Source organism: Mauremys mutica, chromosome 10, assembly GCF_020497125.1.
Source record: "Mauremys mutica isolate MM-2020 ecotype Southern chromosome 10, ASM2049712v1, whole genome shotgun sequence".
Lineage (NCBI taxonomy): Eukaryota > Metazoa > Chordata > Testudines > Geoemydidae > Mauremys > Mauremys mutica.
Window position 1 is genome coordinate 17430546 of NC_059081.1, and position 26634 is coordinate 17457179.

At 40.5% G+C, this 26634-nt stretch overlaps 2 protein-coding genes across 2 annotated transcripts in view; both read left to right on the plus strand.

Moving 5' to 3' along the window:
• MGAT5 (alpha-1,6-mannosylglycoprotein 6-beta-N-acetylglucosaminyltransferase) overlaps positions 1-26634 on the plus strand; it is a 148473-nt gene that overhangs the window by 11206 nt on the left and 110633 nt on the right. Inside the window, exon 2 of the mRNA XM_045032711.1 lies at positions 3753-3920. Coding sequence (XP_044888646.1) covers positions 3753-3920 — 168 coding nt within the window. The remainder of the gene's footprint in view (positions 1-3752; positions 3921-26634) is intronic.
• Positions 9413-9842, plus strand: LOC123378648 (40S ribosomal protein S26-like). The gene has a single exon (XM_045032710.1). The coding sequence runs from the start codon at positions 9422-9424 to the stop codon at positions 9767-9769; it is 348 nt and encodes a 115-aa protein (XP_044888645.1). The 5' UTR covers positions 9413-9421; the 3' UTR covers positions 9770-9842.

A 26634-nucleotide genomic window follows, 5' to 3' on the forward strand; every position in this document is an offset into this window, starting at 1 on the left:
AGACAATCTGTCAACTTTTCTGTAACATTTTCTGAATTCTGAATTTTATACTTTTTATTTGTTGTTCATTAATCAACTTCCTCATATTCTTCCTATGTTGTTTTGCACAATATGCATTTTTCCCCACTCTACTTGCGTGGGGTGGCTCTAGTGATATGGTATATTACATTATTGGTATATGGTATAAAAGTCAGAGTTTGCATGATCAGGAAGAAGCCAAATGTATAGAGCCCTACCAAATTCACAGCCATGAAAAGTGCGGCCCAGACCGTGAAATCTGGTTTCCCCCCAGGAAGTCTGGTCTTTTGTGTGCTTTTACTCTATACTATGCAGATTTCACGGGGGAGACCAGTGTTTCTCAAATTGGGGGTCCTGACCCAAAAGAGAGTTGCAAGGTTATTTTAGGGGGGATCACAGTATTGCCACCCTTCCTTCTGTGCTGCCTTCAGAGCTGGGTGCCTGGCTAACAGCCGCCGCTCTCTGGCCGCCCCGCCAGCAGCAGTGCAGAAGTAAAGGTGGCAATACCATACCAGGCCACCCTTACTTCTGCGCTGCTGCCTTCCGAGCTGGGCGGCCGGAGAGTAGCAGCTGCTGACTGAGGGCCCAGCTCTGCAGGCAGCAGCGCAGAAGGTAAGGGTGGCAATACCATACCAAGTCATCCTTACTTCTGCATTGCTGCTGGCAGTAGCTCTTCCTTCAGAGCTGGGATCTCAGCCAGCAGCTACCACTTTCTAGCTGCCCAGCCACCAGCAACAATGCAGAAGTAAGAGTAACAATACCGCAACCCCCCCTACAATAAACTTGCGATTACCTGCACGCACGCGCGTGCACACACACACCTTTTTTGTATCAGGACCCCTACAATTACACCACCATGAAACGACACATTTAAATAGCTGAAATCATGAAATAAATGGTTTTTAAAATCCTACGTCTGAGAAATTGACCAAAATGGACCATGAATTTGGTAGGACCCTAATGATGTAACAGTGTGAAAGTTAATTGCTGGCTTTGCTCAGTCTGAATGAGAACTGAGCCCTGATTTTAGGGATGGGGTATTTTTCATTCACTAGAACATCCCATAGACTGTTCATTTCATGGTACACAAATGTGAAGCTAAATCTCATTACTGTAGCATTTGAGTGTAATATAAGAATTTGGGTACTATGCTTTTCAGTCAAGGGGAATAGTTTCCTTGCTTACAAATAAAAACTGTAAAATAACTTGATCCTGATGGTTTACATGTCCAAATAAGCACTGAATGCTAAGTTCTAGCTGCTGCTTGCAGGGTTTCTGTAGCCACTGTTGCAAACGATGAATCCATTTATCACTTTTAACAGTTTAATTTGTGCTGCAGTCAGGATTGTTAATGTTGACTGGTTTTAAAACAAGAACTCACAAGATCATTGGTATACACAGGATAACTGGTTACAAGCGTGTGTATATTGCCTACCTTATTACCATAATATCTGAATAGAAAAAGTATGTGTGTGTAAATTACCTGCATAAATCACTATATAAGCAGATGTATAATACAAGTGTATATACACACACAGATACAGCATGTGTAAATGTATATGGATACAGTTTTTTCTTAATTATAAAGACACATACATAGATATCCAGTTATGTAAATTATAGAAATTCAGTTTGTGATCTGTTTCTTACAATGTGCTTCACAAAATAGTGTTATAGATCAGTTCTGTGACCAGAGGAGCGTATATCTTAATTTGCACAAAATGGAAAAATAGTTCTTACATAGGGTAATTGTTCATGCATGAGATTTTCCTGAGTGCTCGTATTAATTCCAGTCTAGTTTTTATGTCTTGATTAATTTAATTCTCATCCATGATGATCATAAATAGTACCTGAGCTATCAACTAGTTTTATATGTAAATATTTTAGGACTGTCAAGTGATTAAAAAAAATAATCACAATTAATCGTGCTGTTAATAATAGAATACCATTTATTTAAATATTTTGGATGTTTTCTACATTTTCAAATATATTTTAATTACAACACAGTGTACAAAGGGCTAATTTTATATTTATTTTTATAACAAATATTTGCACTGTAAAAACCCAAAGAAATAGTATTTTTCAATTCCCCCATGACAAATACTGTAGTGCAATCTCTTGACCATGAAAGTTGAACTTACAAATGTAGAATTGTGTACAAAAGAAACTGGCATTCAAAAATAAAACAATGTAAAACTGTAGTCTATAAGTCCACTCAGTCCTACTTCTTGTTCGGCCAGTCACTCAGACAAACAAGTTTGTTTACATTTGCAGAAGATAATGCTGTCTGCTTCTTGTTTATAATGCCATCTGAAAGTGAGAACAGGCATTTGCATGGCACTGTTGTAGCCAGCGTCACAAAAAATTTGTTCCAGATGCGCTAAAGATTCATATGTCCCTTTATGCTTCAACCACCATTCCAGAGGACATGTGCCCATGCTGATGATGGGTTCTGCTTGATAACGATCCAAAGCAGTGGAGACTGACACATTTTCATTGTCTGAGTCAGATGCCACCAGCAGAAGGTTGATTTTCTTTTTTGGTAGTTTGTGTTCTATAGTTTCTGCATGAGAGTGTTGCTCTTTTAAGATTTCTGAAAGCACGCACAGCATCTCGTCCCTCTCCGATTTTGGACAGCACCTCAGAGTCTTAAACCTTGGGTCAAGTGTTGTATCTATCTGTAGAAATTTAACACTGGTGCCTTATTTGTGTTTTGTCACATCTGCAGTGAAAGTGTTCTTAAAACGAACAGCATGTACTGGGTCATCATCAGAGACTGCTATAACATGAAATATATGGCAGAATGTGGGTAAAACAGAGCAAGAGACATACAATTCTCCCCCAAGGAGTTCAGTCATAAATTTAACTAATGCATTATTTTTTTAATGAACGGCATCAGCATGGAAGTATGTCCTCTGAATGGTGGCCGAAGCATGAAGGAACATATGAATGTTTAGGATATCTGGTACATAAATATCTTGCAATACCATCTATAAAAGTGCCATGCAAACATCTGCTCTCGCTTTCAAGTGACATTGTAAATAAGAAGTGGGCAGTATTATCTCCCATAAATGTAGACAAATTTGTTTTAGCAATTGACTGAACAAGAAGTATGACTGAGTGGACTTGTAGGCCCTGAAGTTGTACATTCTTTTGGTTTTGAGTGCAGTTATGTAACAACAAAAATTCTACATTTGTAAGTTGCACTTTCACGGTCAAGAGATTGCACTACTGTACTTGTATGAGGTGAATTGAAAAATACTATTATCATTTTTACAGTGAAAATATTTATAATAAAAAAATAATATAAAGTGAGCACAGTACAACTTGTATTCTTTGTTTTAATTGAGATTAATATTTGAAAATGTAGAAAAACATCAAAAATATTTAATAAATTGGTATTCTGTTTAACAGTGCGATTAAAACGGCGATTAATTTTTTTAGTTAATTGCGTGAATTAACTGTGATTAATCGACAACCCTAATATATTTATATGATGAGAGGAGCTCCACAACAAAAATTTCTAAATACAATCTGATTTCTCCAACAATTTTAAGGCTGAGGGGGGACCTGTAATGGTGAAATGGTATCTGGTCACTGCTGGGCTGCAGAGTAGTATTTGCATTAGCTTCTCTTTTTTTATTTGATTGATATGAGGTGTCAGTGATGAATGTCTGATGTGTCGATGTGGTATCCAGTGTGATGTTACATGGTTTGTTTTTCATTTGTTATAGATCTAAAGAAAACTCTTGCAGTCTTACTGGATAATATCTTGGAGCGTATTGGCAAGCTAGAGTCCAAGGTGGAGAACCTTGTAATTAATGGCACAGGAGCAAACTCTACCAACAGTACCGCCACTGCTGCTCCCAGCTTAGGAGCAGTTGAAAAGCTCAACGTAGCAGGTAGGTGTGAAAACTGTTTAGAATTCCAACCTTATTTTATTGTGTAAAGACACAGTAACACTGATACCCTTTAGCTGAAAGCACTACATGTTATGAGCTCTTCAGAAGTAAGATGGCAAAACTGATTAATTGCTTTTCATTTGGGGAACCCAAAAGTAAAATCTAAAACTGCATCATAAAAAGATGTGAGCTAGTGGTCTCCTTCTAGTGGAGTGGAAAATTAGCTGCTGCACAGCTGAAAGAGGCTTGTGAATAGAGAATGGACTAGTTTGAGTGCAGTGATGCAGGCAAGGACTGAAGTATAATAGCAGAACTGGAATGGGGGTCTTGAATGCCATATTGTTGGATTTGAAACCGTTTAATCCCTCATGCCAATTTAACATATCTTCACAGTATATAGGGACAGGTTTGGGAGAGGAGGCAGTACACTAACATTTTGTCCCAATCTCAAAAAGTTTGATTACTTGGTTTCGTCCATATCTGTCCTTGTGCATTTTGTCTGTCCTCTAACAGATTGTAATGGGGTAGCCAATACCTAGCCAAATAAGCAATAAAGCAGACATTTTAATAACTTTTAATTACACCCCAGCCTCAGCATCAACCAAGATGTAAAAATCTCCTTCCCTCTTATATCCAGTAGTTCCTGTGATTTGACAAGAAAAGCACATACTGCGCAATCCTGTTTGTTAGAATAGATAGTCTTTAGTTTAAATGTGTCATAGTTTGAATAAAATGTCATTTGAAAAGTTCTCTTACTAATTTTAGTTTTGTTGGGCTGACATGTTTGTTGACCTCTCTATGTATTTAAGGCATATAGTCCAATGGCAGCAGTGTGTCTCTGGGACCTGTGTATCCACATAGGGCTTGAGTCTTTCAGCAGTCCTGCACTAAATGCTGCACGCACTTGACCCACCAGCCAGAGATTGCTATCCCCAGTTCCCTGTCTGTCTCTGGTGCCGGTGGGCCCAAGCAGGTATCGAGTGCTCTTGTTCGTTTGGGAGTTATTGCTTCCACCCCACAACCAGGTTTTCCAGTCCAGGCAGGGGATCATAGCCAGACTGTGCATAGCCATAAGAACATAAGAATGGCCATATTGGGTCAGACCAAAGGTCCATCTAGCCCAGTGTCCTGTCTTCCAACAGTGCCCAATGCCAGATGCCCCAGAACAGGTAATCATCAAGTGATCCATCCTTTTGCCCATTTCCAAAGCTGGTGAGTGGGGGAGAGGGAAGGGCAGGAATTTCAGCAGCCTGAGGCCTTGTCTACACCCAGGTTTTGTACCAGTATAACTATTTCAGATAGGCGTGTGATATTTTTGTACCCCAATAAAATGGTACAACCCTTAGTGCGGATGCAGTGGTATCAGTATAATGTTGCCTTATATTGGTGTAGTTTATTCTCCTTCTCTATGGTAATGGCTATGCTGATATAAGACACCTTTATAGCAATATAACTGTGTCCACACTAGGCGCTATACCGCTTTAATTAAGCCAATATAGTTAAAGCAATACAGTCTTCATGTGTAACCAAGGCCTGAGTTGGGCTGCAGGCAAAGAGGGAGTGAGTGGTTGTGGGTATGCAGAGAACGTGTGCTCAGATACTATGGTAATGTGGGCCATATAATACCTGGATAGATAATTAGGAAAGAAGAACTTAGTCATGGATGGAGGAGGAGTTGAGTGGGACCCTGCTCATATTACTTTGTCTAGTTTCCTGGGAAATTTCACCAGCTTATAATGATGGCTGTTTAAACATGACCCTAAAATCTTAGGTACAGTTAAATAATTTTGACCCTCAGGACCAAATAAAGCTTTCTGGCCAGCTTTGATAATGCTGTCTAATGTAACTCAGTAATGCTCAGCAGTACCAGTTTCTTTCCTGTTATGAAACTGAATTCACAACTAAAAATAAGATACTGTAACAAGGCACTTTTAGGAGAACGTGGCACTTCCCAGGTTGTTAAATTGTAATGGCCGTCACTTGAGACATACTGCCATTACTCAGTAACACACTTCCTCTTTTGTCTTACTGCTGAAGATAATTGTGTATAGCGTGACAGGAATAATAGTGCTACAGTACCATTTTTATTATTTCTGGATGTTTACTTTTACATTATAAATTTCTAGATTACTTATTCTTGCCTCTTACTAGGTGCATGAATCAAAGGTTAAGATGTACCTTGCTCAAATTGGTACTTAAACTTTTCTGACTTACTTGTTGTTGCTCTGCTTTTGGAGGAAAAAACTGAAATAATAAAGAAAAATCACAAGTCAAGATTTTAGTCCTTAAAAGATCCTTACAGTTTGAAGAACAGGAGTACTTGTGGCACCTTAGAGACTAACAAATTTATTTGAGCATAAGCTTTTTGCGGATACAGACTAATACGGCTGCTACTCTGAAACCTTACAGTTTGATCGATTTTCACAGTCCACGTGTTTTTATATTGCCTACCTAGGATGTTTATTATTTTGCTCAAGCAAGGCTCTAAGCACCTTGATGAGAGAAGATTTATTCAAATTGTCAAAGTCAGACTCAGTACTCACAATTTGTCAGACCACTCTGTTTATTAGCAAAAGCGCTCTGCTAATACACCCAGAAAATGTGAGCACCATACAAGGCTCAAACCATCTTATTTATACAGATAAAAGGGTGCAAAGTTAACAAGATTACAAAGAGAGCAGAACTGATAAGTTTACCTGGGGTTAGACACATATCTCACGTCCTTATTAACTCTCACCAATCTCCTGTTAATGTCCCACCATCAGTTTAAGTGGACCCATTGTTCAATACCTTAATGTTCCTCTTCCTGACAACTTTATCTCAATATTCCTCATTCCTGCTTAAAGGAACATACAGCATTTCTTTAATTCATTCTACTTCTACAATATAATTCATTCTACTTTCACAACATAATTCCCTTTTTCCCCTCATAACATCTTCCTAGTAGCAAGGAAAGAGTTTCCTATGGAGTTCCTTTGAGTTGCTGGCAAAAAGGGACACTGTCTTAAGTTTCTAATGGACTTTGAGCTGTTCTTTTCCTTGTTTGTGCATCCACATTGCCAATGCAAGAAATTACTAACAAATTCTCACCAAGGCAGTATCAAATACAGCATCCTGCTTGGGCAGGAGTCTCATATAGTTTCAGTGCTAATTTTAGTTAAAGGCTTGTGCAAAGGTAGTGGAGGAACTGCACAATTGCCATAAAGCGTGTTCTCCTTTAATTTTTGATTCAATACCAGCCATAGATTTTTAAAGCCAGGGAAGAACACAACAATCATCTAATCTGGCCACCTACATAACCCGGGTCATAAAAACTCATCCTAAAGTGGATGGAGTTATTCTGCCCATTTTCTTCCGGGTTTTGTCCCTTTCACAGTTCTAGCATCTGTAGGCCCAATTTAAAATATATGGATATTTATCAGCAGTCATTCTATGCTAGCTTTCACAACTGCTACATACACTGTATTTGTACAGCTGCTACTAGGGTGAACTTGTTCTGTGGCCAAGAAAAGGACTTCAGTCTCCTTAGGGCTTTCAGTTTTCATTGTCACTAAATTACCTTTTTAAATGTAAAAGTCTGGGCTAAATTCTGCAGTCTTCAGTAGGACCTGGGAGAGGGGGGCCGGAGGGGAGTGGCGCTTTTGTTTAAGGACCAAATAATTTGTTCTTCTGGTGCCTCCTTAGGTACTTCTAAATTCTCAGGTAGCCTCAGGGCAGTACAGAACAGGTGAGTGGAATAAGGGTGGTGGAGGCTAAAGGCATGTACAGCACTGCAGCTGAAGATGCAACTGCACCATTGCAGCACGTCTGGTGGAGACGCTCTGTGCTGGCGGGAGAGAGTTCTTCCATCAGTATAATAAAACCACCTCTGCGAATGGTAGAAGCTCTACGTTGGTGTAACTTACGTCACCTAAGGGGGTGGTTTATTCACACCCCAAGTGACATATGTTACATAACAAAGGCTATGTCTATATTACAATTATGTCAGCATATCTTAAGTTTCAGGGGTATGAGTAAACCGCCTCCTGAGATCTTCTCCAGCCCACGTAGCTTCTGCCGTTCACAGAGGTGATTTTATTAGGCTGACGGGAGAGCTCTCTCCTGCTGGCATAGAATGTCTTCACCAGGTGTGCTGCAGCGGCACAGCTCAGTTGGTACAGTTGTGCTGCTGCAGTACTGTACATGTAGACATGCCCTTAATCTCATGTTCTTGCAGGTTGAGGCCTATTGCCAGCCATTTCAAGCTAGAAGTTGGTTAGGTTGAATGTGAGGGTTTTGGTTTCTTTTCTTTTCTTTTTCTTTTCTTTTCTTTTCTTTCTTTCAACCAGAAATACTAGTCCTTCCAGAAGGCAGTTTCCTAGCTGTAATGAAGTTAAGAAGCCATCCAAATGTAGAACCAGCACTCTGATAAAAATTAATCGTGACTAATCGCACTGTTAAACAGTAATAGAATACCACTTATTTAAATATTTTTGGATGTTTTCTACATTTTCAAATATATTGATTTTAATTACAACACAGTATACAAAGGGCTAATTTTAGATTTATTTTTGATAAATATTTGCACTGTAAAGAACAAAAAAAAGTATATTTCAGTTCACCTAATACAAGTACTGTAGTGCAATCTCTTTATAGTGAAAGCTGAACTTACAAGTATAGAATTATGTACAAAAAATAACTGCATTCAGAAATAAAACAATGTAAAACTTTAGAACCTATAAGTTCACTGAGTCCTACTTCAGTCAATCGCTCAGACAAACAAGTTTGGTTACAATTTGCAGGAGATAATGCTGCCCACATCCTGTTTACAATGTCAACTGAAGGTAAGACAGGCGTTCGCATGGCACTGTTGTAGTACATCACAAGATATTTACGTGCTAGATGTGCTAAAGATTCATATGTCCCTTCATGCTTCAACCACCATTCCAGAAGACATGCGTCCATGCTGATGGTGGGTTCTGCTCAATAACAATCCAAAGCAGAGTGGACCGACACATGTTCATTTTCATCATCTGAGTCAGATGCCACAAGCAGAAGATTGATTTTCTTTTTTCATGGTTTGGGTTCTGTAGTTTCCTCATCGGAGTGTTGCTCTTTTAAGACATCTGAAAGCATGCTCCACACCTCATCCCTCTCAGATTTTGGAAGGCACCTCAGATTCTTAAACCTTGGGTCGAGAGCTGTATCTATCATTAGAAATCTCACATTGGTGCCTTCTTTGCGTTTTATCCAGTCTGCTGTGAAAGTGTTCTTAAAACGAACATATGCTGGGCCATCATCCGAGACGGCTATAACATGAAATATATGGCAGAATATGGGTAAAACAGAACAGGAGACATACAATTCTCCCCCAAGGAGTACAGTCACAAATTTTATTGACGCATTATTTTTTTAATGAACTTCATCAGCATGGAAGCAAGTCCTCTGGAATGGTGGCCAAAGCATGAAGGGGCATATGAATGTTTAGCATATCTGGCAAGCAAATATCTTGCAACACCGAGATGACCAAGAAGAGGCGGAACAACGGGCGGGCCAAGAAGGGCCGCGGGCACATCCAGCCCATCCGCTGCACCAACTGCGCCCGCTGCGTCCCCAAGGACAAGGCCATCAAGAAGTTCGTCATCCGGAACATCGTGGAGGCGGCCGCGGTGCGGGACATCTCCGAAGCCAGCGTCTTCGATTCGTACGTGCTGCCCAAGCTGTATGTGAAGCTGCATTACTGCGTCAGCTGCGCCATCCACAGCAAGGTGGTGAGGAACCGTTCCCGGGAGGCCCGGAAGGACCGTACCCCTCCGCCCAGGTTCAGGCCTGCGGGCGCTGCCCCGAGACCTCCCCCCAAGCCCATGTGAGGAGATGGGGCTGGAAAAGTGCATCTTGAGACATTGCCTCAATAAATGACTTTACATCTGGAAAAAAAAAAAAAAAAAAAAAAAAAAAAAACACCAGTTACAAAAGTGCCATGCGAACGCCTGTTCTCACTTTCAGGGGACATTGTAAACAAGACATGGGCAGCAGTATCTTCTGTAAGTGTAAACAAACTTGTTTGTCTTAGCAATTGGCTGAACAAGAAGTAGGATTGAGTGGACCTGTAGGCTCTAAAGTTTTACATTCTTTTGTTTTTGAGTTCAGTTATGTGACAAAAAAAATTTACATTTGTAAATTACGCTTTCACGATCAAGAGATTGCACTACTGTACTTGTGTGAGGTGAATTGAAAAATACAATTTTTTTTCATTTTTACAGTGCAAATATTTGTAATAAAAATAATATAAAGTGAGCACTGTACACTTTGTATTCTGTGTTGTAATACAAATCAGTATATTTGAAAATGTAGAAACACGTCCATAAATATTTAATTAATTTCAGCTGGTATTCTATTGTTTAACAGCGTGATTAATTTTTTAATCGCAGTTAATTTTTTTTGAATTAATCGCGTGAGTTAACTATGATTAATCGTCATCCCTAAATATGTACCCATCAGCTCCAAAAATAAAGATATATTTCCATTGCTTTCTTTGTAATATATTATCTTTGGAATCTATTTTGGTTATTCAGCTATTTCCATGCTGGGTAATTACAAGACAGTAAACACATGAGGTTTACCATTTTTCTGTTTTATCCACTACAGTGTCTCAGTGATAGCTTTGGACAAACAGTTCATGAAATCCTACTGTTAGAGTAACGAACAAGAACAATAGTAATTTCAACACTTTCAGACTAGACTATTATAGATATCTCTTGAGACCACATCACCACAATATTTAATTTTTTATTAATATTATTTTAAAAGTTCTATTTAATATATTAATTTTGATGCTGCTTTTGAGCTCTTGAGGTAGGTTTAATTTCAGCAGACTGAAACATTTATAATTCCAAAAATAATTATAAAATGCTGAATTCACTTTTTTTAATGTTGAGCAATGCAGTAGTCTGCCTTCACTAGTGTGCTATACAGTATGATACCCATTTAGGCTGTCACAGTAAATTAAGGCATTAATCCTGAAATCTGACCCATGTAGGTAGATCCCTTCTCTTGTGCAGTGTAATTCATTGAAGTCAGTGGAGCTGCAGGCAGGCATAAGGTCCAGTCACAAAGGAGACTACAATATATACAATTTTTAAGCATGTGTTCTTTAATCTATAACAGGGGTCGGCAACCTCTGGCATGTGGCTTGCCAGGTTAAGCACTCTGGCGGGCCGGGCCAGTTTATTTATCTTCTGCGTCGGCAGGTTCAGCTGATCGCGGCTCCCACTGGCCGCGGTTTGCCGTCCCAGGCCAATGGGGGAGGCGGGAAGCCGTGGCCAGCACATCCCTCGCTGCTTCCCACCTGGCAACATGAGAAGGTGCAGGGTTTTTTTTGCAGTGGTGTATGTGTATGTATGTAACTATTTAGGGAACACTTTTTAAAAAAATGTAATGCTATTATTTCCTCTTTCTCTAAATAGTTCAGTGCCAAAGTGGAACACTAAAATACTGCATAAATACATGCCATTTGAACACAAAAGAGTAGAAGTTTTTATTTTAAAGTACAAATGCTGATTCTTCATTAAATACACAGGCAAAAGGATTATGCTCTGTGTACAGAAAAGAATCATGTGATATAGGTAGATGATCATGTAATACAAGAAAGGTGAACTAACCCCAAAAGTCAAGCCAGCTAAATTAATCTCCGTTTGTGAAGTTTTCATCTGTATGGTTTGTCTTACTTTTAGTCATGGACACTTGTATTGATTACATTTGTGGATTGCAGAACTCTCCTCCGTTTACGTCAGATTAAGGGCATTGATAGTTGGAGCAGAGAGAGTAAAAGTATCTCATATTTGCCAGAGGATTTTAACTGCACTTCTGTTTGCCTTGTCATATATAGACAGCTAAACTACCTAGTATAAAAATTAAATGTTTCACATAATTTGTGTGGGTGAACTTTTTCGAAATGAACATGTACAGTATACCTAGGTTTATCCTAGAGTTGTATGTTTATTTCTAGGTTTATCTGAACAGCCATACAACCCTACAGAGAATACATTTTTGAGAAATGCAGCATAATGAATGATAAATTAATATGCTAATTTGTTAATTTAAAAATCTTTTCAAACTTCATGAGATTGTGAGAAACCTATCAGGAAAGACTAGAGGCCATGGATGTATTGAACAGATCCTCATCTTGATAATAAAACAGCAGTTGCCTCAATGGCGTTGTGCCCTGTAAAAGGTAAACAAAATTAATTCAAGCTGCTTGACCCTCTGACAGTCTCTTAAAATCACCTTCCAATTACCATTCTCTCTGGCTATCCTGTGGTATTCCTCTTGCTGGTTGCTACTTAGGATTAATATCTTCTCTAGTCACTCAGGTGTTCATCAGTGATACACAACTTTCCTCTCTAACTCTTGTTCTCTACATTGCACTAGTAAAATGCATATGATTTTTGCCATGTCTTGTGGAGACAACAAATACCTGAACTTTCGGAATCCAGCCCCGAGGCAGAGTACAATCAGATTGTGTAAAATATTAGATAATGTGAGCAGTGAAGTTAGAAGATCTGTATCTGAACTCCTCCAAAGTTATTGGGTATTCAGAATTTTGGTCCAGGCTGTTCTCTCTTTAAACTCTATTACTATGTAATGGGTTATATGATCAGGTGGAAGGGACTATGGGTTTCTAGTTATAGTTAAAAAGGAAGCCCTGGCAGAGGGATTCTTAAACAATTCTTGGCTGGTGGAGACTAGTGGGGGTGAAGGTAGCCCCATTAATTATGAGAATTGTTAATGCCTGCTTGAAGGGGAGTGAATTCCTGGAGGTACTTAAATATGCTATAACCCAGTCCTTGCCTCAGAAGTGAGCATTTGACAATAGTCCTCTCACCAGTTACCCCTCTTCCCCTTTCATGGTATAATACTCAGTACTGGCTACTGTGACAACACTGGTGATTGATCTCTGTAGGATGATGGCTTGCATTTCCAGTCTCTGGCAGACGGAGGGACCTGGAAGAAAGCCAGCTCACATAAACTCACTCCAGATAAGCTGGAAGATATACTTGTTGGCACGGGGAAACACTGAGGATTTGACTAGGGCTGTATCTGCACCCTCATTTGAAGGGTATAAGTTCATCAACAGTCAGTGGGTCACAACCTTGACTCTTACTGGATTAATCTGTTTTAATTCTTTAGTGGCAATGGAAATTAAGTTGAATTGTTTAAATGAGTGCATCCTTTCCTCTGAGGTGCAGACCCCACTGTGACGTTCCCCTGATGTTATCTGGACCGGTGATCCACTAGGTCACTCCAATTCTTGACTCTGGGAGCCAGCTTACCCTGCTCTGCTGTGAGAGCCCCTACTCCTGGGCTGTTCACGCATAGCTTCTGGCATGTAAGCTGCTTGAATTGTGCAACCAAAAGACACTAACCAATATCTCCAGTCCCAGACACAGCCCTAGGAGCCTCCATCTTGCAGTGTCCAGTTATGCCCGTTGGACGCTGCAAGCTTATACGAGTTGGTCAATTTAACAAAGAAATTGATATGCACCAGGCTTGTTATCCCAAGGGGAGTCTCTGACATGCTTGAAACCAAACACACTGCTTCAGGTAAAATAAGCAAACAGATTTATTAACTACAAAAGATAGATTTTAAGTGATTATAAGTCAAAGCACAAAAAGTCAGATTTGGTCAAATGAAATAAAAGCAAAACACATTCTAAGCTGATCTTAACACTTTCAGTGTCCTTACAAGCTTAGATGCTTCTCACCACAGGCTGGCTGTTTGCCCGTCAGCCAGGCTCTCCCCTTTGATCAGCACTTCAGTCGCTTGGTGGTGGTGTCTGTAGATGGAGGTGGAAGAGAGAGGAAGAGCATGGTAAATGTCTCTCCCTTTTATCATGTTCTTTCTTCCCTCTTGGCTTTGTCCCCCCCCCCACCCTTCAGAGTCAGATGAGCATTACCCCATCATAGTCCCAAACTGACCAAAAGAAGGGGGGGGTGACTTACTTGAGTCCAACAAATCCTTTGTTACTGCCTAGGCCAGTGTCCGTTGTTCCTGTCGGGGCTGGGTTTGTCCCATACATGCCTTGATGAGGTGTGAACTCTCCTCTGCTCTTGGAGAGTTTTTGCCTGGGCTTGTTTTAAGCCATGAGGACACATTTTCAGCCTCATAACTATATACATGAAATTACAACCTATAATATTACTATAACATTATTGTAACAACAATTACTATGACATCACTATAAAAACAATGCTCAGTGCATCATGAGCCTTCTGAAGACACCTGACATGACAAACTTTGCATTGGATGCCACATAAACATTTTAGAAAGATGAACATGGGGGGTGTAGGGTGTTCTCCGAGGTACAGAACGTCATACCCACCATGTTTGTTTTGCTGTCTTCATCATCTCTAGGTTGGACTGCTGTGTGTTGTACCTGGGCATACCTTTTGAAACCCACATATAGCCTTTGGCTAGTGCAGAATACAGCAGCACACATTTTAGCTATGGTAGTCTGAAAAGACCATATTATATTTGGATGCTGGGCTTTGCATTTTTGTCCTCTTGGTATGGGATTGTAAGCCAGGCTAACAACCTGTCCCTGTAAAAATGCTTTCTTATGGAAACAAACCAGAGATAAAATGAGTCTGTCACAGATTTGCAAATACAGACACCAACAGTGGAGAGCCATGATCTGCTGGATGAAAGACAAGATAGTCAACCAGCAAATCCTCAACTCTATGATGATTGAGAACCAAAGCAACAAGGAAGTGAATCATCTGAACCTTAACTGTGAAGATACCCTGTTTAAGACAAGAATTGGGTGTGGGAACTGTTGGATTCCAGGGTGTATACAAGTGCTCATGTCACACTTCCCCCCCATCTTATTATTAGAACAATCAAAATAAAACTAACGAAGGTAACATCATGAAAGGCAGAAGGTATATATGATACTAGAAAGTTAATAGATCCAGAGTGACGATGCATTTCAAGCTGCAATTTAGCAGTAGATCTGAAGAGTTAAAGATGCTGATGGATGATATAGGAGACAATTGAGAGACAAGGTGGGTGAGGTGGTTATAGGTTTTCTTGGACCAACTTCTGTTAGTGAGAGACAAGCTTACACAGAGCTCTTCTTCAGGTCTGAAAGCTTGTCTCTTTCACCAACAGAATTTGGTTCAGTAAAAAATATTATCCTCTCTCTTTTTTTTTTTTTATCCTGGGAACAATACTGTTATAGAAGAACAATGGTAGTTTTTCAAAGAAGTAAGCGTGGATGCAGCCAGGATTACAAAGGGGGTGAGAAGATCTAAGAAGGAAGAATGTTTCCAACCAAATGTAGGGAGGCTTGTTGAAGAGAGGAAATAATTAAAGAAGAAAATTCAACAAAAAGGAGATAGCAGTAAAAGCTATTCTGCAATAGGAAAAGGCAGACAAAGACAAGGAAGTTAAGATTGGCTAGAAGAGATAGAGAATGAGCAGAAAATAAAGTGAGAGAAGCTGAGGTCATGTATAAGAGAGGGGATTCTAAAAAGCTTTTTCTAGTATTTAAACAGCTGATAACTACAATTCTTGAACTGTTGTGGTATTGTGAAGGCTTGAGGTGGTACAATTTTAACCACACAGGAAGGACAGAAAGCCCATTGGATGGAACATTTCCAGGCTGTGCTTAACCAACCAGAACCATTAACACATTTATAGATGGGAAGAAATAGCAGACTTATCTATATCATTAAAGGTAATTGCTTTTGAGGAAGTAACTGAGGCCATAAACCTACAGAAGAGTGGTAACGTACCAGGCTGTGATATAGATGCTGAAATGTTAAAGGCTGGGGAGGAAGTGGTTGTGCACCTGCAGGTTGTGCAGAATGGTTTGGGAAAAGGAGATAACTCTTCTCCAGTCTTCAGCAGGTATCTGCAAAATTCCTGCAAAAGGGGGACCAACTTATTTGTGATAATTGGAGAGGGGTGACGCTCAGATCTATACCTGGAAAAGTGTTCTGAATTATCATTTTGAATAGGGTGAAAGCTGCTCTTGATAAAGTATTCAAGTATTTTGATGTAGAAGCTTGTGTTCAGACCAGATTTTCCCTTTGGAAGACTTATTGAGAGAGGCTTAAAATACCAGCAGACGATGGTTTAACTTTCTTGATTTTACAAAAGCATATGATAGTGTCCGCAGAGAAGATCTTGAGACACCTTGGAATTCCAACAAGGATTGTTAATTTGATAAAAGCTGTGTGTGACAAATCTGCATGTGCTGCATCTGGAAAGAGTGGAGGCATGGAGTAGTTTAAGATTGTTACATGGTGTTAAGGTAAGGTTATGTATTATCTCCACTTCTCTTCTGCATTGTCATAGAGTGTGATGAGAAGAGCGACAACTGCTGCCGATGACACTGGTATTGAGCAAGAGATCAGCTGCGAGATTTAGATTTTGCAGATGATCTAGTCATACTGGATGCCAGCTTGGATTAAATAAAAAGACTCTTTATGAGCATACAAGCAGAAGTGGCCAAAGTGGGACTTTGTATCAGTATGCAGAAGATGAAGATCATGGAGATAGTAGCGAATGCTGTTGATGCTGGCAGATGTCTGATTGATGGAGAAGAGTATGCAATAGTTGATGACTTGTCTATACAGTGGAGTTGCATCATACGCGCATTTAACTTACGCGAATTCAACTATATGTGCGCAATGAATGTATGCCCCGGAGTGAGCATGAGATGGGAGACGTGAATCTGCTGTTCCCTCAGTCGGTCTCAGTTCCTACATGCCTCTCATAGTATGAGCATCTCGCCACACTGAGTGTGATTCTAGTGTTTAAAGATACATATTTTTCATACAATGTGGCCCCTAAACACAAGCCAACTACTTCATCTGGTGCTCAACTGAATAAACAGCGATTTGTTCCAACGCTCGAGGAAAAACTGTCTGTGTTGGACTTATTGAGAGACAGTATGTCGGTCTTAAATGTGGCGCATAAATATGGCTGCAACGAATCTAGCATCCATGCCATCAAGATTCGAGAGAGAGAAATTCGTCAAGCCGTGGCATCAAGTGCTCCAGTAACGCCTAAGGTGACGAGCCAGGTGTGTGATAAGACTTTAGTGAAGACTGAAAAGGCATTAAACTTATGGCTGGAAGACATGAACCGTAAACATGTGGCTATCGATGGCAACATGTTGCTAGAAAAGGCTCTTAGCCTCTATGCGCTGTGCAAACCTCCCGCCAAAGCCTTCTGATGAGAAGGAATTCAAAGCCAGCCAAGGTTGACTTAACAGTTTTAGGAACTGCTTCAATCTCAAAAATGTGCAGACTACTGGTGAAGCTGCATCTGCCAATGAAGAGGCAGCAAAAGCCTACCCTGAACAATTAAAGAAAATCATAGAAGAAAAGGGCTATCTTCTGGAACAAGTTCTTAACGCTGATGAGACTGGGCTCTTCTGGAACAAAATGCCCAACCGCACTTACATTTCAAAATCAGAAAGACGAGCCCCTGGCTTCAAAGCAGCTGAAGACCATGTGACTGTGTTGTTTTGTGGCAATGCAGCTGGGCGTTTAGTAAAGCCGGGCTTGCTCTACAGGTCTGCAAATCCCCGTGCCCTAAAAGGCAAGAACAAAAACCTCCTGCCTGTGTTCTGGCAATCAAATAAAAAGGCTTGGGTGACGGCAGCATAATTTCTGGATTGGTTTCACAAGTGTTTCCACGAGGTCAAGCAGTACCTTGAAAAGAAAGGACTTGACTTTAAAGTGTTGCTGATCGTAGATAATGCTCCTGGCCACCCTGAGGCACTCTGGTTTGCGCATAATGACGTTGAAGTCGTCTTTCTCCCCCACAATACCATCTCCATCCTCCAACCTCTCAACCAAGGCGTGATTCGCTGTTTCAAGGCCATGTACGCAAGGCTTATGTTCTCACGGATACAGAGCGCTATGAATGCTGATCCCAATCTTAATGTATCGTGTTGGAAGTCCTTCAACATTGCCGATTCCATCACTTATATTAAACAGGCAATGGATGCAATCAAGCCGGAAACAGTCAATGCTTGTTGGCGAAACCTATGGAAAGACCGTGTGAATGATTTTAAGGGTTTCCCGACCATTGATAAAGAAGTGAAATGCATTGTTCAGGTGGCCAGGCAAGTGGGTGGTGATGGCTTTGTTGACATCCTTGAGGAAGAAATTGAAGAATTAATTGAGAGCCATAGAGAAACATTGACTAACAAAGAGTTAGAGGAACTATAAAATCGTCTACAGAAAACGAAGGTGATGACAACGAACAGGAAGAGCCAGCAAGTTGGAATCTTCATAAATCCCCGCATAAGATAAGACTCCACTGTATTGGAAATACAGTATCTGTAAATGTCCTGCTCACTAAGGAAGTGAAGGGAAGAATTGGCAAAGCAAGTTGATCGTTGTCCTGTTTGTTTGCCAGACATCTGGAAGAGCAAAAAGATAGATCTACAATAAAAAATCAGATTGTACAATGGTATGCTATTACTATTGTACACCTTAGAAATGTGGCAGGTGGTGAAAATACACAACAGGATGGTGAAGGTGAATGCACTCCACCAGCATTGTTTATGAAGAATCTTAAGAATGCATTGGAGAGATTGTGTAACCAATGTGGAAGTATTGCACTGCACAGGTCAACAGGCAGCTGTGGTGGTGTGACCATGCCCTCAGATTACCCCACGGCAAAAGCACAAGCTACATCTTAGGTTGGCTCTGACCTGGAGGAAAGAGAATGCATGAAGGACAAAGAAAAACCTATTGCAAGATGGAAAGGATGTAGTCATCATGGATGAAGTCCAATATTTTGCTGTGGACAGACAGCAGAGGGGAAAAATTGGTTGCCTCATGTGCCACTAGGCACAGGAGATTGTAAAGCTGAAGCTAAGCTCTGCAATTTTCTTCACTCAAAGTACTGCTGCTTATTCTATTTAAAGCCCTAAATGATCTAAGATGCAGGTATCTAAAAGACAGCCTCTTGCCCCATGTGCCATGAGAGCAGTTGTGATTTGTAGCAGTGGTTCTTCCCTCTGTCCTCAGAGTTGGGAGTGACAGGACCCGAAGAAAGACCTTTGTAGAAGCAGGACCTTGGTTTTGGAATTTGCTTCTGCTGAAAATACCAGTTTTAGGTCATGTTGGAAGTCAGCTATTTGGTTTGGCCCCTCCATTCCTGGATGGGAATGATGATTCTCCATAGAAGTTGGTCGCTAGTTGGTAATTCACTGATTCTTGGGTGAAGGTTTGGTGTTGGTAGGTTAGGGAGCCACCACTATGATCCCTGTTGGAGGGAAACATCTTTAATTAAAAAATGCGAAAGTAGCAAAGGTACTGAGGTAGTGGACACCTTACAAACTTAAGATTCTGCAATATTGATCAGGGCAGACTGATGAGAACGTGGTAATACTGGTTTTGTTAAATTGCTTGAGAGTGCTGGTTTGAGACAAGAGCGCCTAAAAAATCTGAGTTAAGCAGCTGAAGTGCGCTTCAAATGATTACAAAGCAGAACAGTTTCTGGAAACATGTGCCTTGCAATGAATAAATCAATAATGACAAGTTGCTTTGGTATACCTTGGCACTCTTCTGAAAAGAGTAGAAGAAACATTTCTGACAGAATAATCAACATTCCCTCTTGGTGCTGGAGAAGCATCATTTTACACAGAGGCGGGAATTGGGTTTGGTTAAAATGTTCCCCTCCTTGGTCCTTTTATAGGCTTAGTACTACACTAGGAAGGTGGTGAAGCACTGGAATGGGTTACCTAGGGAGGTGGTGGAATCTCCATCCTTAGAGGTTTTTAAGGCCCGGCTTGACGAAGCCCTGGCTGGGATGATTTAGTTGGTGTTGGTCCTACTTTGAGCAGGGGATTGGACTAGATGACCTCCTGAGGTCTCTTCCAACCCTAATATTCTCTGATTCTGTGATACAGACTACTTCAGGTGTCACCAAGCAATAATTTCATTAGGCCAATGGGATCCCCAAACCGCCAAGACTCATCCTAATCTTAGTATAAGTAATTATTTTTTCTTTCTGTTTTTGATCAGCGTTTTACAGGAAATAAAACGGTCACTGAGTAAATTCGCTCTTAACAACTAACTTTTCTGTCAAGTTTGTGTAAAAACAGGAAAAATATGAATGATTTCTGTAATAAACATTTCCTCACCAGGTATATTTCATATCCTCTTGGTCAAAAGGTGTTGAAACAACTACAATGGGGTATGAGGATGGGAAGTGGGTTGGGTTGATTTTTAAAGACCTGAAACCATTCTTTGGTGCTTTGGACGCAATGGATTTTAGGAGTAGAGAATCCAACTATGAGATTGTTTTGTTTTTTTCCACCTGCCTAAAAAGCTAGAAATTGAACCATAAGCTCTCTTTTCCTCCAGATATCTCTGAAAAACCTCAGTGTTCTAATACTATCAGCTTTTCAATTCTTCTTCTCCAGAACTCCAATTTTCCTGTGAAGGAATGAATCGTCTCTTGCAAGGATGCTCATAGAAAGTGTCTGCTAGTTTTTGTTCGCAAATCAGTAGACTTTTTTTTTCCAAGCATCTACTTGACCTTTTCCCTGTCCATTCATTCTCCCTCTTGCTCTCTGAGTTTAACAGGTATTATAGCCATTTTTTCAATAAATATATCAAATTTGCCCACAGATCCCTGAATAGAAGAAATACTGACCCAAATGATACCTGGGGGGTAGCAACAAGAACAGACGAGTATGAGAATAAGAAAAAAAAGTTGTGTTCTGCACTTCCAAGGGCAATCATGATAGGGTACCTCAATGTAAATGATAACTTTCTTACTGTTTCATTAGGCCTCTGTGAAGAATAGCTTTTCTTTAGACTGTTTAAGCAGGAGAGGAAGGGAATTTAAACTGCTGCAGCATCTTCATCCATTGTTAGCCTGGAGCGCTACTCCCTTTGCAGTCAAATCTTCTGTCCCTGTGATAGTCACAAAGGTAGCTCATTTGGCAGCTTGATCTTTTCAAACAACCATGGTTTTGTAATGTCTCACTGACACAGATGCATGCTGGTTTTATGAGGCACTCCCCTGTTAGGCCTATGTGATAAAGTAGGACAGTATCTCAGATTGAAGCTATAACTACTCTACCTGTTCACTTGCCTTGGTAGGGAATGAATTTTTAAAAATATTATTTACTGTTGGTAAAGAGAGACAAGTTTTCAAGCTTCCAAAGAGTAGTTCTTCAGATCTGGTAAACTAACTCAGGGCATTTCTACATGTACTGCGCTGCAGAGGCACAGCTGTACTGCTGCAGCACATCTGGTGAAGACGCTCTGTGCAAATGGAAGACAGCTTTCCTGCTGGCATAATAAAACCATCTCCGCAAACAGCAGAAGCTATGTCAGTGGGAGAAGCTCTTCTGCCAACATAGCGCTGTGCACACGAGTGCTTATGTCGGTGTAGGTTATGTTGCTAAGGGGGGTGATTTATTCTCACCCATGAGTGACATAAGTTATGCTGACATAGGCTGTAGTGTAGATAGAGCCTCAGCTAAATGCCTGTGTATATGCTCTACCATTGACACAGAGCGGTTACATGAGCAACATTACAGCAGCGCAGCTGCATCAGTACTGCTGTAAGTTCACTAGCGTAGACATGGTCCCAGAGTGTCACTGCTACATACAAGGTGGAACAGATTGTTTAGCATAAGTAGTTAACACATTTCAAGGGATCATTCAAGGTGAGGTGGCCCATTAATACCTCTCCAGTCATAGGGAGGAAAGGAAAGGGAGGGAGCAGAGAAAACAGATGGAGGGAGGGGTGGTGGTTGTTAGTGGGTTATAGATTGTTGTAATAAGCCATAAATTAAGTGTGTCTATTCAGTCCATGATTTTTAGAGTCTAGCAAAGTTATGAATTTAAGCTTCCAGGTTTGTCTTTTGAAAGTGTTGTACAGGGTTTCCTTTGGGGATGAGGCCTGATAGTTCATACATAGAGTGATTGCTTTGTAAAAAAGTGTTCACCCAGAGGTGATATGGTATTTTTGTCTTCTATCATTTTCCTGCCTGAGTTCATCTGAGAGCATAGTGATTATCTGTCTGGTTTCACCCACAGAGTTGCTCTTGGCATTTAGGCATGTGTAGGACCCATGGATCTTGAAAAGGTGTTGTATATGTGAAGGGAGGGGGGAGTGTCTGGTGCCGCTTTGAGTTTTGGTCTGGTGCCGCTTTGGTGCGTCCTGGTGTGTGGGTTAGGGGGGTTGTTTTGAAGGCAAGAGAAAGGGTTCAGGAAAGATTTCTTTCAGGATGCAGTCCCCACTGAGTATTGGTTGTAGTTGTGTGATACCCCATATGGGTTCCAGTGCGGGGTGGTAGGTGACAACTAGGGGCGGTGCAGTCAGAGAGGGTTTTATTTCTGTATTGAAGCAGGTTCTCTCAGGATATTTGGGTGACCCATTCCATAATGCAATCTACTTCTCTGGTGGAGCATCTTTGTTTGGTAAAGGTGGTTTTGAGTGTGTATTCTAGACTTTGTCCTTGGAGCACGTTCTGTGATATCTGAGTGCCTGGCTGTAGATAACAGATTTCTTGGTGCTTTGGAGTGGTTACTGGATCTATGAAGATAGATGTGATGACCCGTGGGTTTCTTGTATCTAGATGTCTATAGGGTTTCAGGCATTTCATTCAGTTATTTTATACCTGTATACTAAAGAACCCACGGCTGTAATTCTTCAAAGTACTACAGAACAAGAATGATGTTAAAGTGTGTGTGTGTGTGTGTACACACGTGCCAAATGGCAATTGTTAAATAATGTTGCCAGTTTTAGATCTTAGTATGTCATTTATAAAACAAAACCCTAGATAGACCAAGGACATTGTTAATATTGTGCCTGCCATGTGAGCCCAATGCAGACTAAATTTTTTACCACAGATGTAATTACCTAATGTATTAGGCAATACAACTTCTATTCCTGAGAGCATTGTGCGCCAAAAAATTAAAAATTCTGCAAGTTTTATTTGTCAATAAATAAATGCAGAGCCTCCAACATGACTGTGGGGAGCACAGGCCACTGGCTTGCTGAAGGTGGGAGATCACCCTGCAGCTCCTCTGCCCACAGGACATGGACTTGGCGGTGAGGCTGCACCCAACCATGACACAGCACAAGACCTGCATCTGCCCCAGAGACAACCTGTGGCCCTGCCCCTCTGTGCCAGGCACGTCAGGTGTGGAGTAGACAGGCTCAACCAGGCAGGATGCAAGTATGGAGGGGCTCAGTGTGGGGTGAGAGGATTTGGGGTGGGATAATCTGGGTGCAGGAGGAGGGGGGTGTCTAGGTGGTGGTGGTGGATCTGGATGCACAGAGGCTTGTTGGTGGGGTTCCAGGTGTAGAGGCAATGGGACTCTGCAGGGGCTTCCAGGTGAAGGTGGTTGAGGCTAAGCAAAGGGGTCTGGGAACTGGGGGAGTGGGGCTTGGTGGGGTGGGGATCTGGGTGCAGCTAGTTGTGGGTCAGTGGTGTGGGGGTCTGGATGTGGGGGCTGGGCTGTTGCAGGGGGTGAGGCATCAGGGTGGGGTTTTGAGTGCAGGGAGCTCAGTGGGTGGTTGTCTGGGGGCAGGGGTGCAGGTCCGGAGGCAGGGGGTCTGAGTGCAGGGCAGCTCTGGGTGCAGGGGTTGAGGTTCAGTGGGGTGGGGTGCAGGTATGGGGGGTTAGGGTTGAACAATCTTTCAAAATATTTTTTTATTCTGTTCCTTCCTGCCTCTCTCTCTCTCTCTCTCTCATTTTTTAATACTGTGTTTCCTTCTTGTCTTGTAGTGTTGGTTTCATCCAGTTTTGTTTTTCCTATTATGAACTGATCCTCATGCAAACAAGTTACTCCTTTAAAGCCCCTCCTGATGACACTTGGATGTCTGTCAGGCATCTGCCATTCTTTGTATATACTGTAGTAAGGCAGGTTGACAAGTCCGCAGCGCTGCAGGTTGTTCTTAATGTTGCTATGATGAAGCAAACTAGGGTGGTAGTGGCTGAGTTAATATTCCTGTGTGGTTTATCTGCAGAAGTTAGACTGATACATGAGAGAGAGAGAGAGAGATCATGCACTAGAAGGACTTCATAACCAGCTAATTGCTTGCATGGGTACCTTTCCAATGAATTCTGATAGATATCTAACAGATTTTTAGTTTGTGAAGATAATGATCTTCAAGAATGACTCTTCTGCCCTTCTCCTTTTAAAAGGAAAATACTTTATCTTTTTTACTATTTTTCTGATGCAAAGCAAATCCAGTGCTCCTTAAGTTGAATTATTCTGTTAATGAGGGCTAGGTTATAAATTGAATTCTGCATAATTCCTAAAGGAATAATGCTAGTTCATGCTTGTATTGTATATCACCTTACTCATCTAGTATTAAAGAAGGATTCTAGCTGGAACTTGGTCAGGCTAGATGGTACTTGCAACAAATTCTCCATGTGTAACTTAAAAAAATCTCAATTAAAAAATTTGTTCTGATGGGCCAAAGTAGGACACCATATTTGGATCTTTGACATATTAGACGACACAGCAATTTGTGAATCAAGTCTCTGGACTACTGCTTTCTCAGAGTAACACGTTGCGTGGACTGATTTTTTGTGTGTGTGTTTATTGCCTAAAGTTCAGCCCACTGTCATGACCTTCCCATGGTCTAGTTGTTTGGCCTATAGTCATCTTATTCTGCATTTTCTTTGATACAAAATAGAAATGACTGTTTTGTATTCTGCTTGCCTCCTTTCATTCTACCTGATACAGGGAATTAATAGAATCAAAGAGATTCAGACAATTGCAAACTTGATTTTTCAGGGTAGCCTGGTGGTTCTGTATGGAAATGCTGAAGGGAGCTGCAAATGGTCCCTTGGGCTGCATTTTGATTAGCTAGCTACTTGACTGCTACTTGAACTTTCCTAACATTGAACTGAATTCAGTAGTATGTTAATGGAAGATGGCAGCACAGCAGGTGTGATGAGAGGGGACCAGTACTGAAAAAGTTTAGTCTTTCTAAAATCATATTAATGCTTTGCAACTGAAGTTTCTGAAGTGTTAGAAAAGATGTTCACATTTTGGAATGTTTTTAACTCTTAACTTATTGCTATTCCTGATAGTGCTTTCAGATCAAGCTGTAAATTTTTCTTTAAAGAAACCTTTTCAGATATGGAAGAAAAATGTGAATTAAGAGGCTGTATACTCTCATTATACTGATGTAGCCTCAACTTGAATGTAACATTCAACTTTAGTCACATGACTGCCAACTTCAGAACAGAAACAGTTCAGAGAAGGGCATCAGAAATGAGGCTTGAAGGAGAAGGACAGAGGGCTCATAAATTAAATTAAAAATAGGACTATTTGGTTAATAACTGAGAAGAATAAGAAAGAGCTAGCGGTATATACAAAATAGAGTAGAGAAGGCCAACCAGAAGTTACTGTTTCCTAGTAATAATACAAGAACAAGAAAACACTCAATAAAAGGAAATATGTCAAAAGGAAATACTTTCTAACATCAGTTATGATTTAACCTGAGCAACTCATTGTCACAGGATATCGGAATAACAACATTTAGACTAGCATAAAAAGTTAAAGGGTCTATTGATCCTCAGGCTTCAGAGTATAATAATTGTCAGCTGGACATGGAAAGAAACTTTTTTGTACAATTTACAGTAATTTATGGAGATTTTCAGATAATCTCTGAAGCATCTGGCATTGGCCACTCTTGTGGGGGTTAGAGGGATCATTCGTGTTTGCTCGAGTATGACTATTTCCATGGTCTCATGGCTGCTTTTCATTTATTTTTTAGCAATTTTGCTCTCTAAGTAGAGTACTTTGACTATTCATTTTTATTAAATAACTCAATTCAACTGCATGTCTGTACTACTTGTATAGACATAATTCAATGTACTATTCCTTGCAGTAGTGCACTGTTTTTAGAATATCTATCACTATTGCTCTCTCTGGTGTGGAAAATTAGAAAAACTGAGAGAATGGGTACTCCCACTATGAGCACATTATCTGCAGAGCTCACCCATTTCTAAGGCAGAGTCTACATATATTGCTAGTTATTAATGCTAATGCAATACAGTGAAATCTGTCTTACATGATTAATTAAGACCAGAAAAATTAGTTCCTTAGTATAGTTGTGCTTTGGACCATGCAGTTACAGCCCCAAAGGTGTCTGCAACGCAGTATTGTAGGTCAAGTAGTCTGATTTTTATTGCAGGCCCTGACAAAGACATACATCTGTAAATCGGAGTTTAAAAAGGGCACTTGACTTTTAATTAAATTTAAAATGCTTGGAGTCCTCAAATATGACACTGTACCACTTTTAAAGTTTCTTCCATCTTGAGAGAGTTTACTGGTTCCAGTGGCATCCCCAACTTAAGTGATAGAAAATATTTCTCAAACCAATGAAAAGTGCCTTCTGTTTTAAAAGATTATCAATGCAGCTACTGTGCAAGGTCTTTAACATTAAGCAAAACTGAATGGGAAAGCTTGGGCTAACTTTACAGTCTGTTCAAGACAAAGGACTGACATCTGGAACTTCAGGTACTTCGTGCATTTACATGTAAACTAAAGCTTCAAATAAGATTAAGCTAAGGAAGAATCAGAAAAACTAAGCGCTGCATGATTTTTCCTCTTATCTACATTTATGACCTCCTGTGATTTTTACCATGGTTCTGGCATGTAAATTGCAAAGGGAAACATTCTGTCCATTTTTTGAGTATTGTACACCAAAACCTTTCAATTT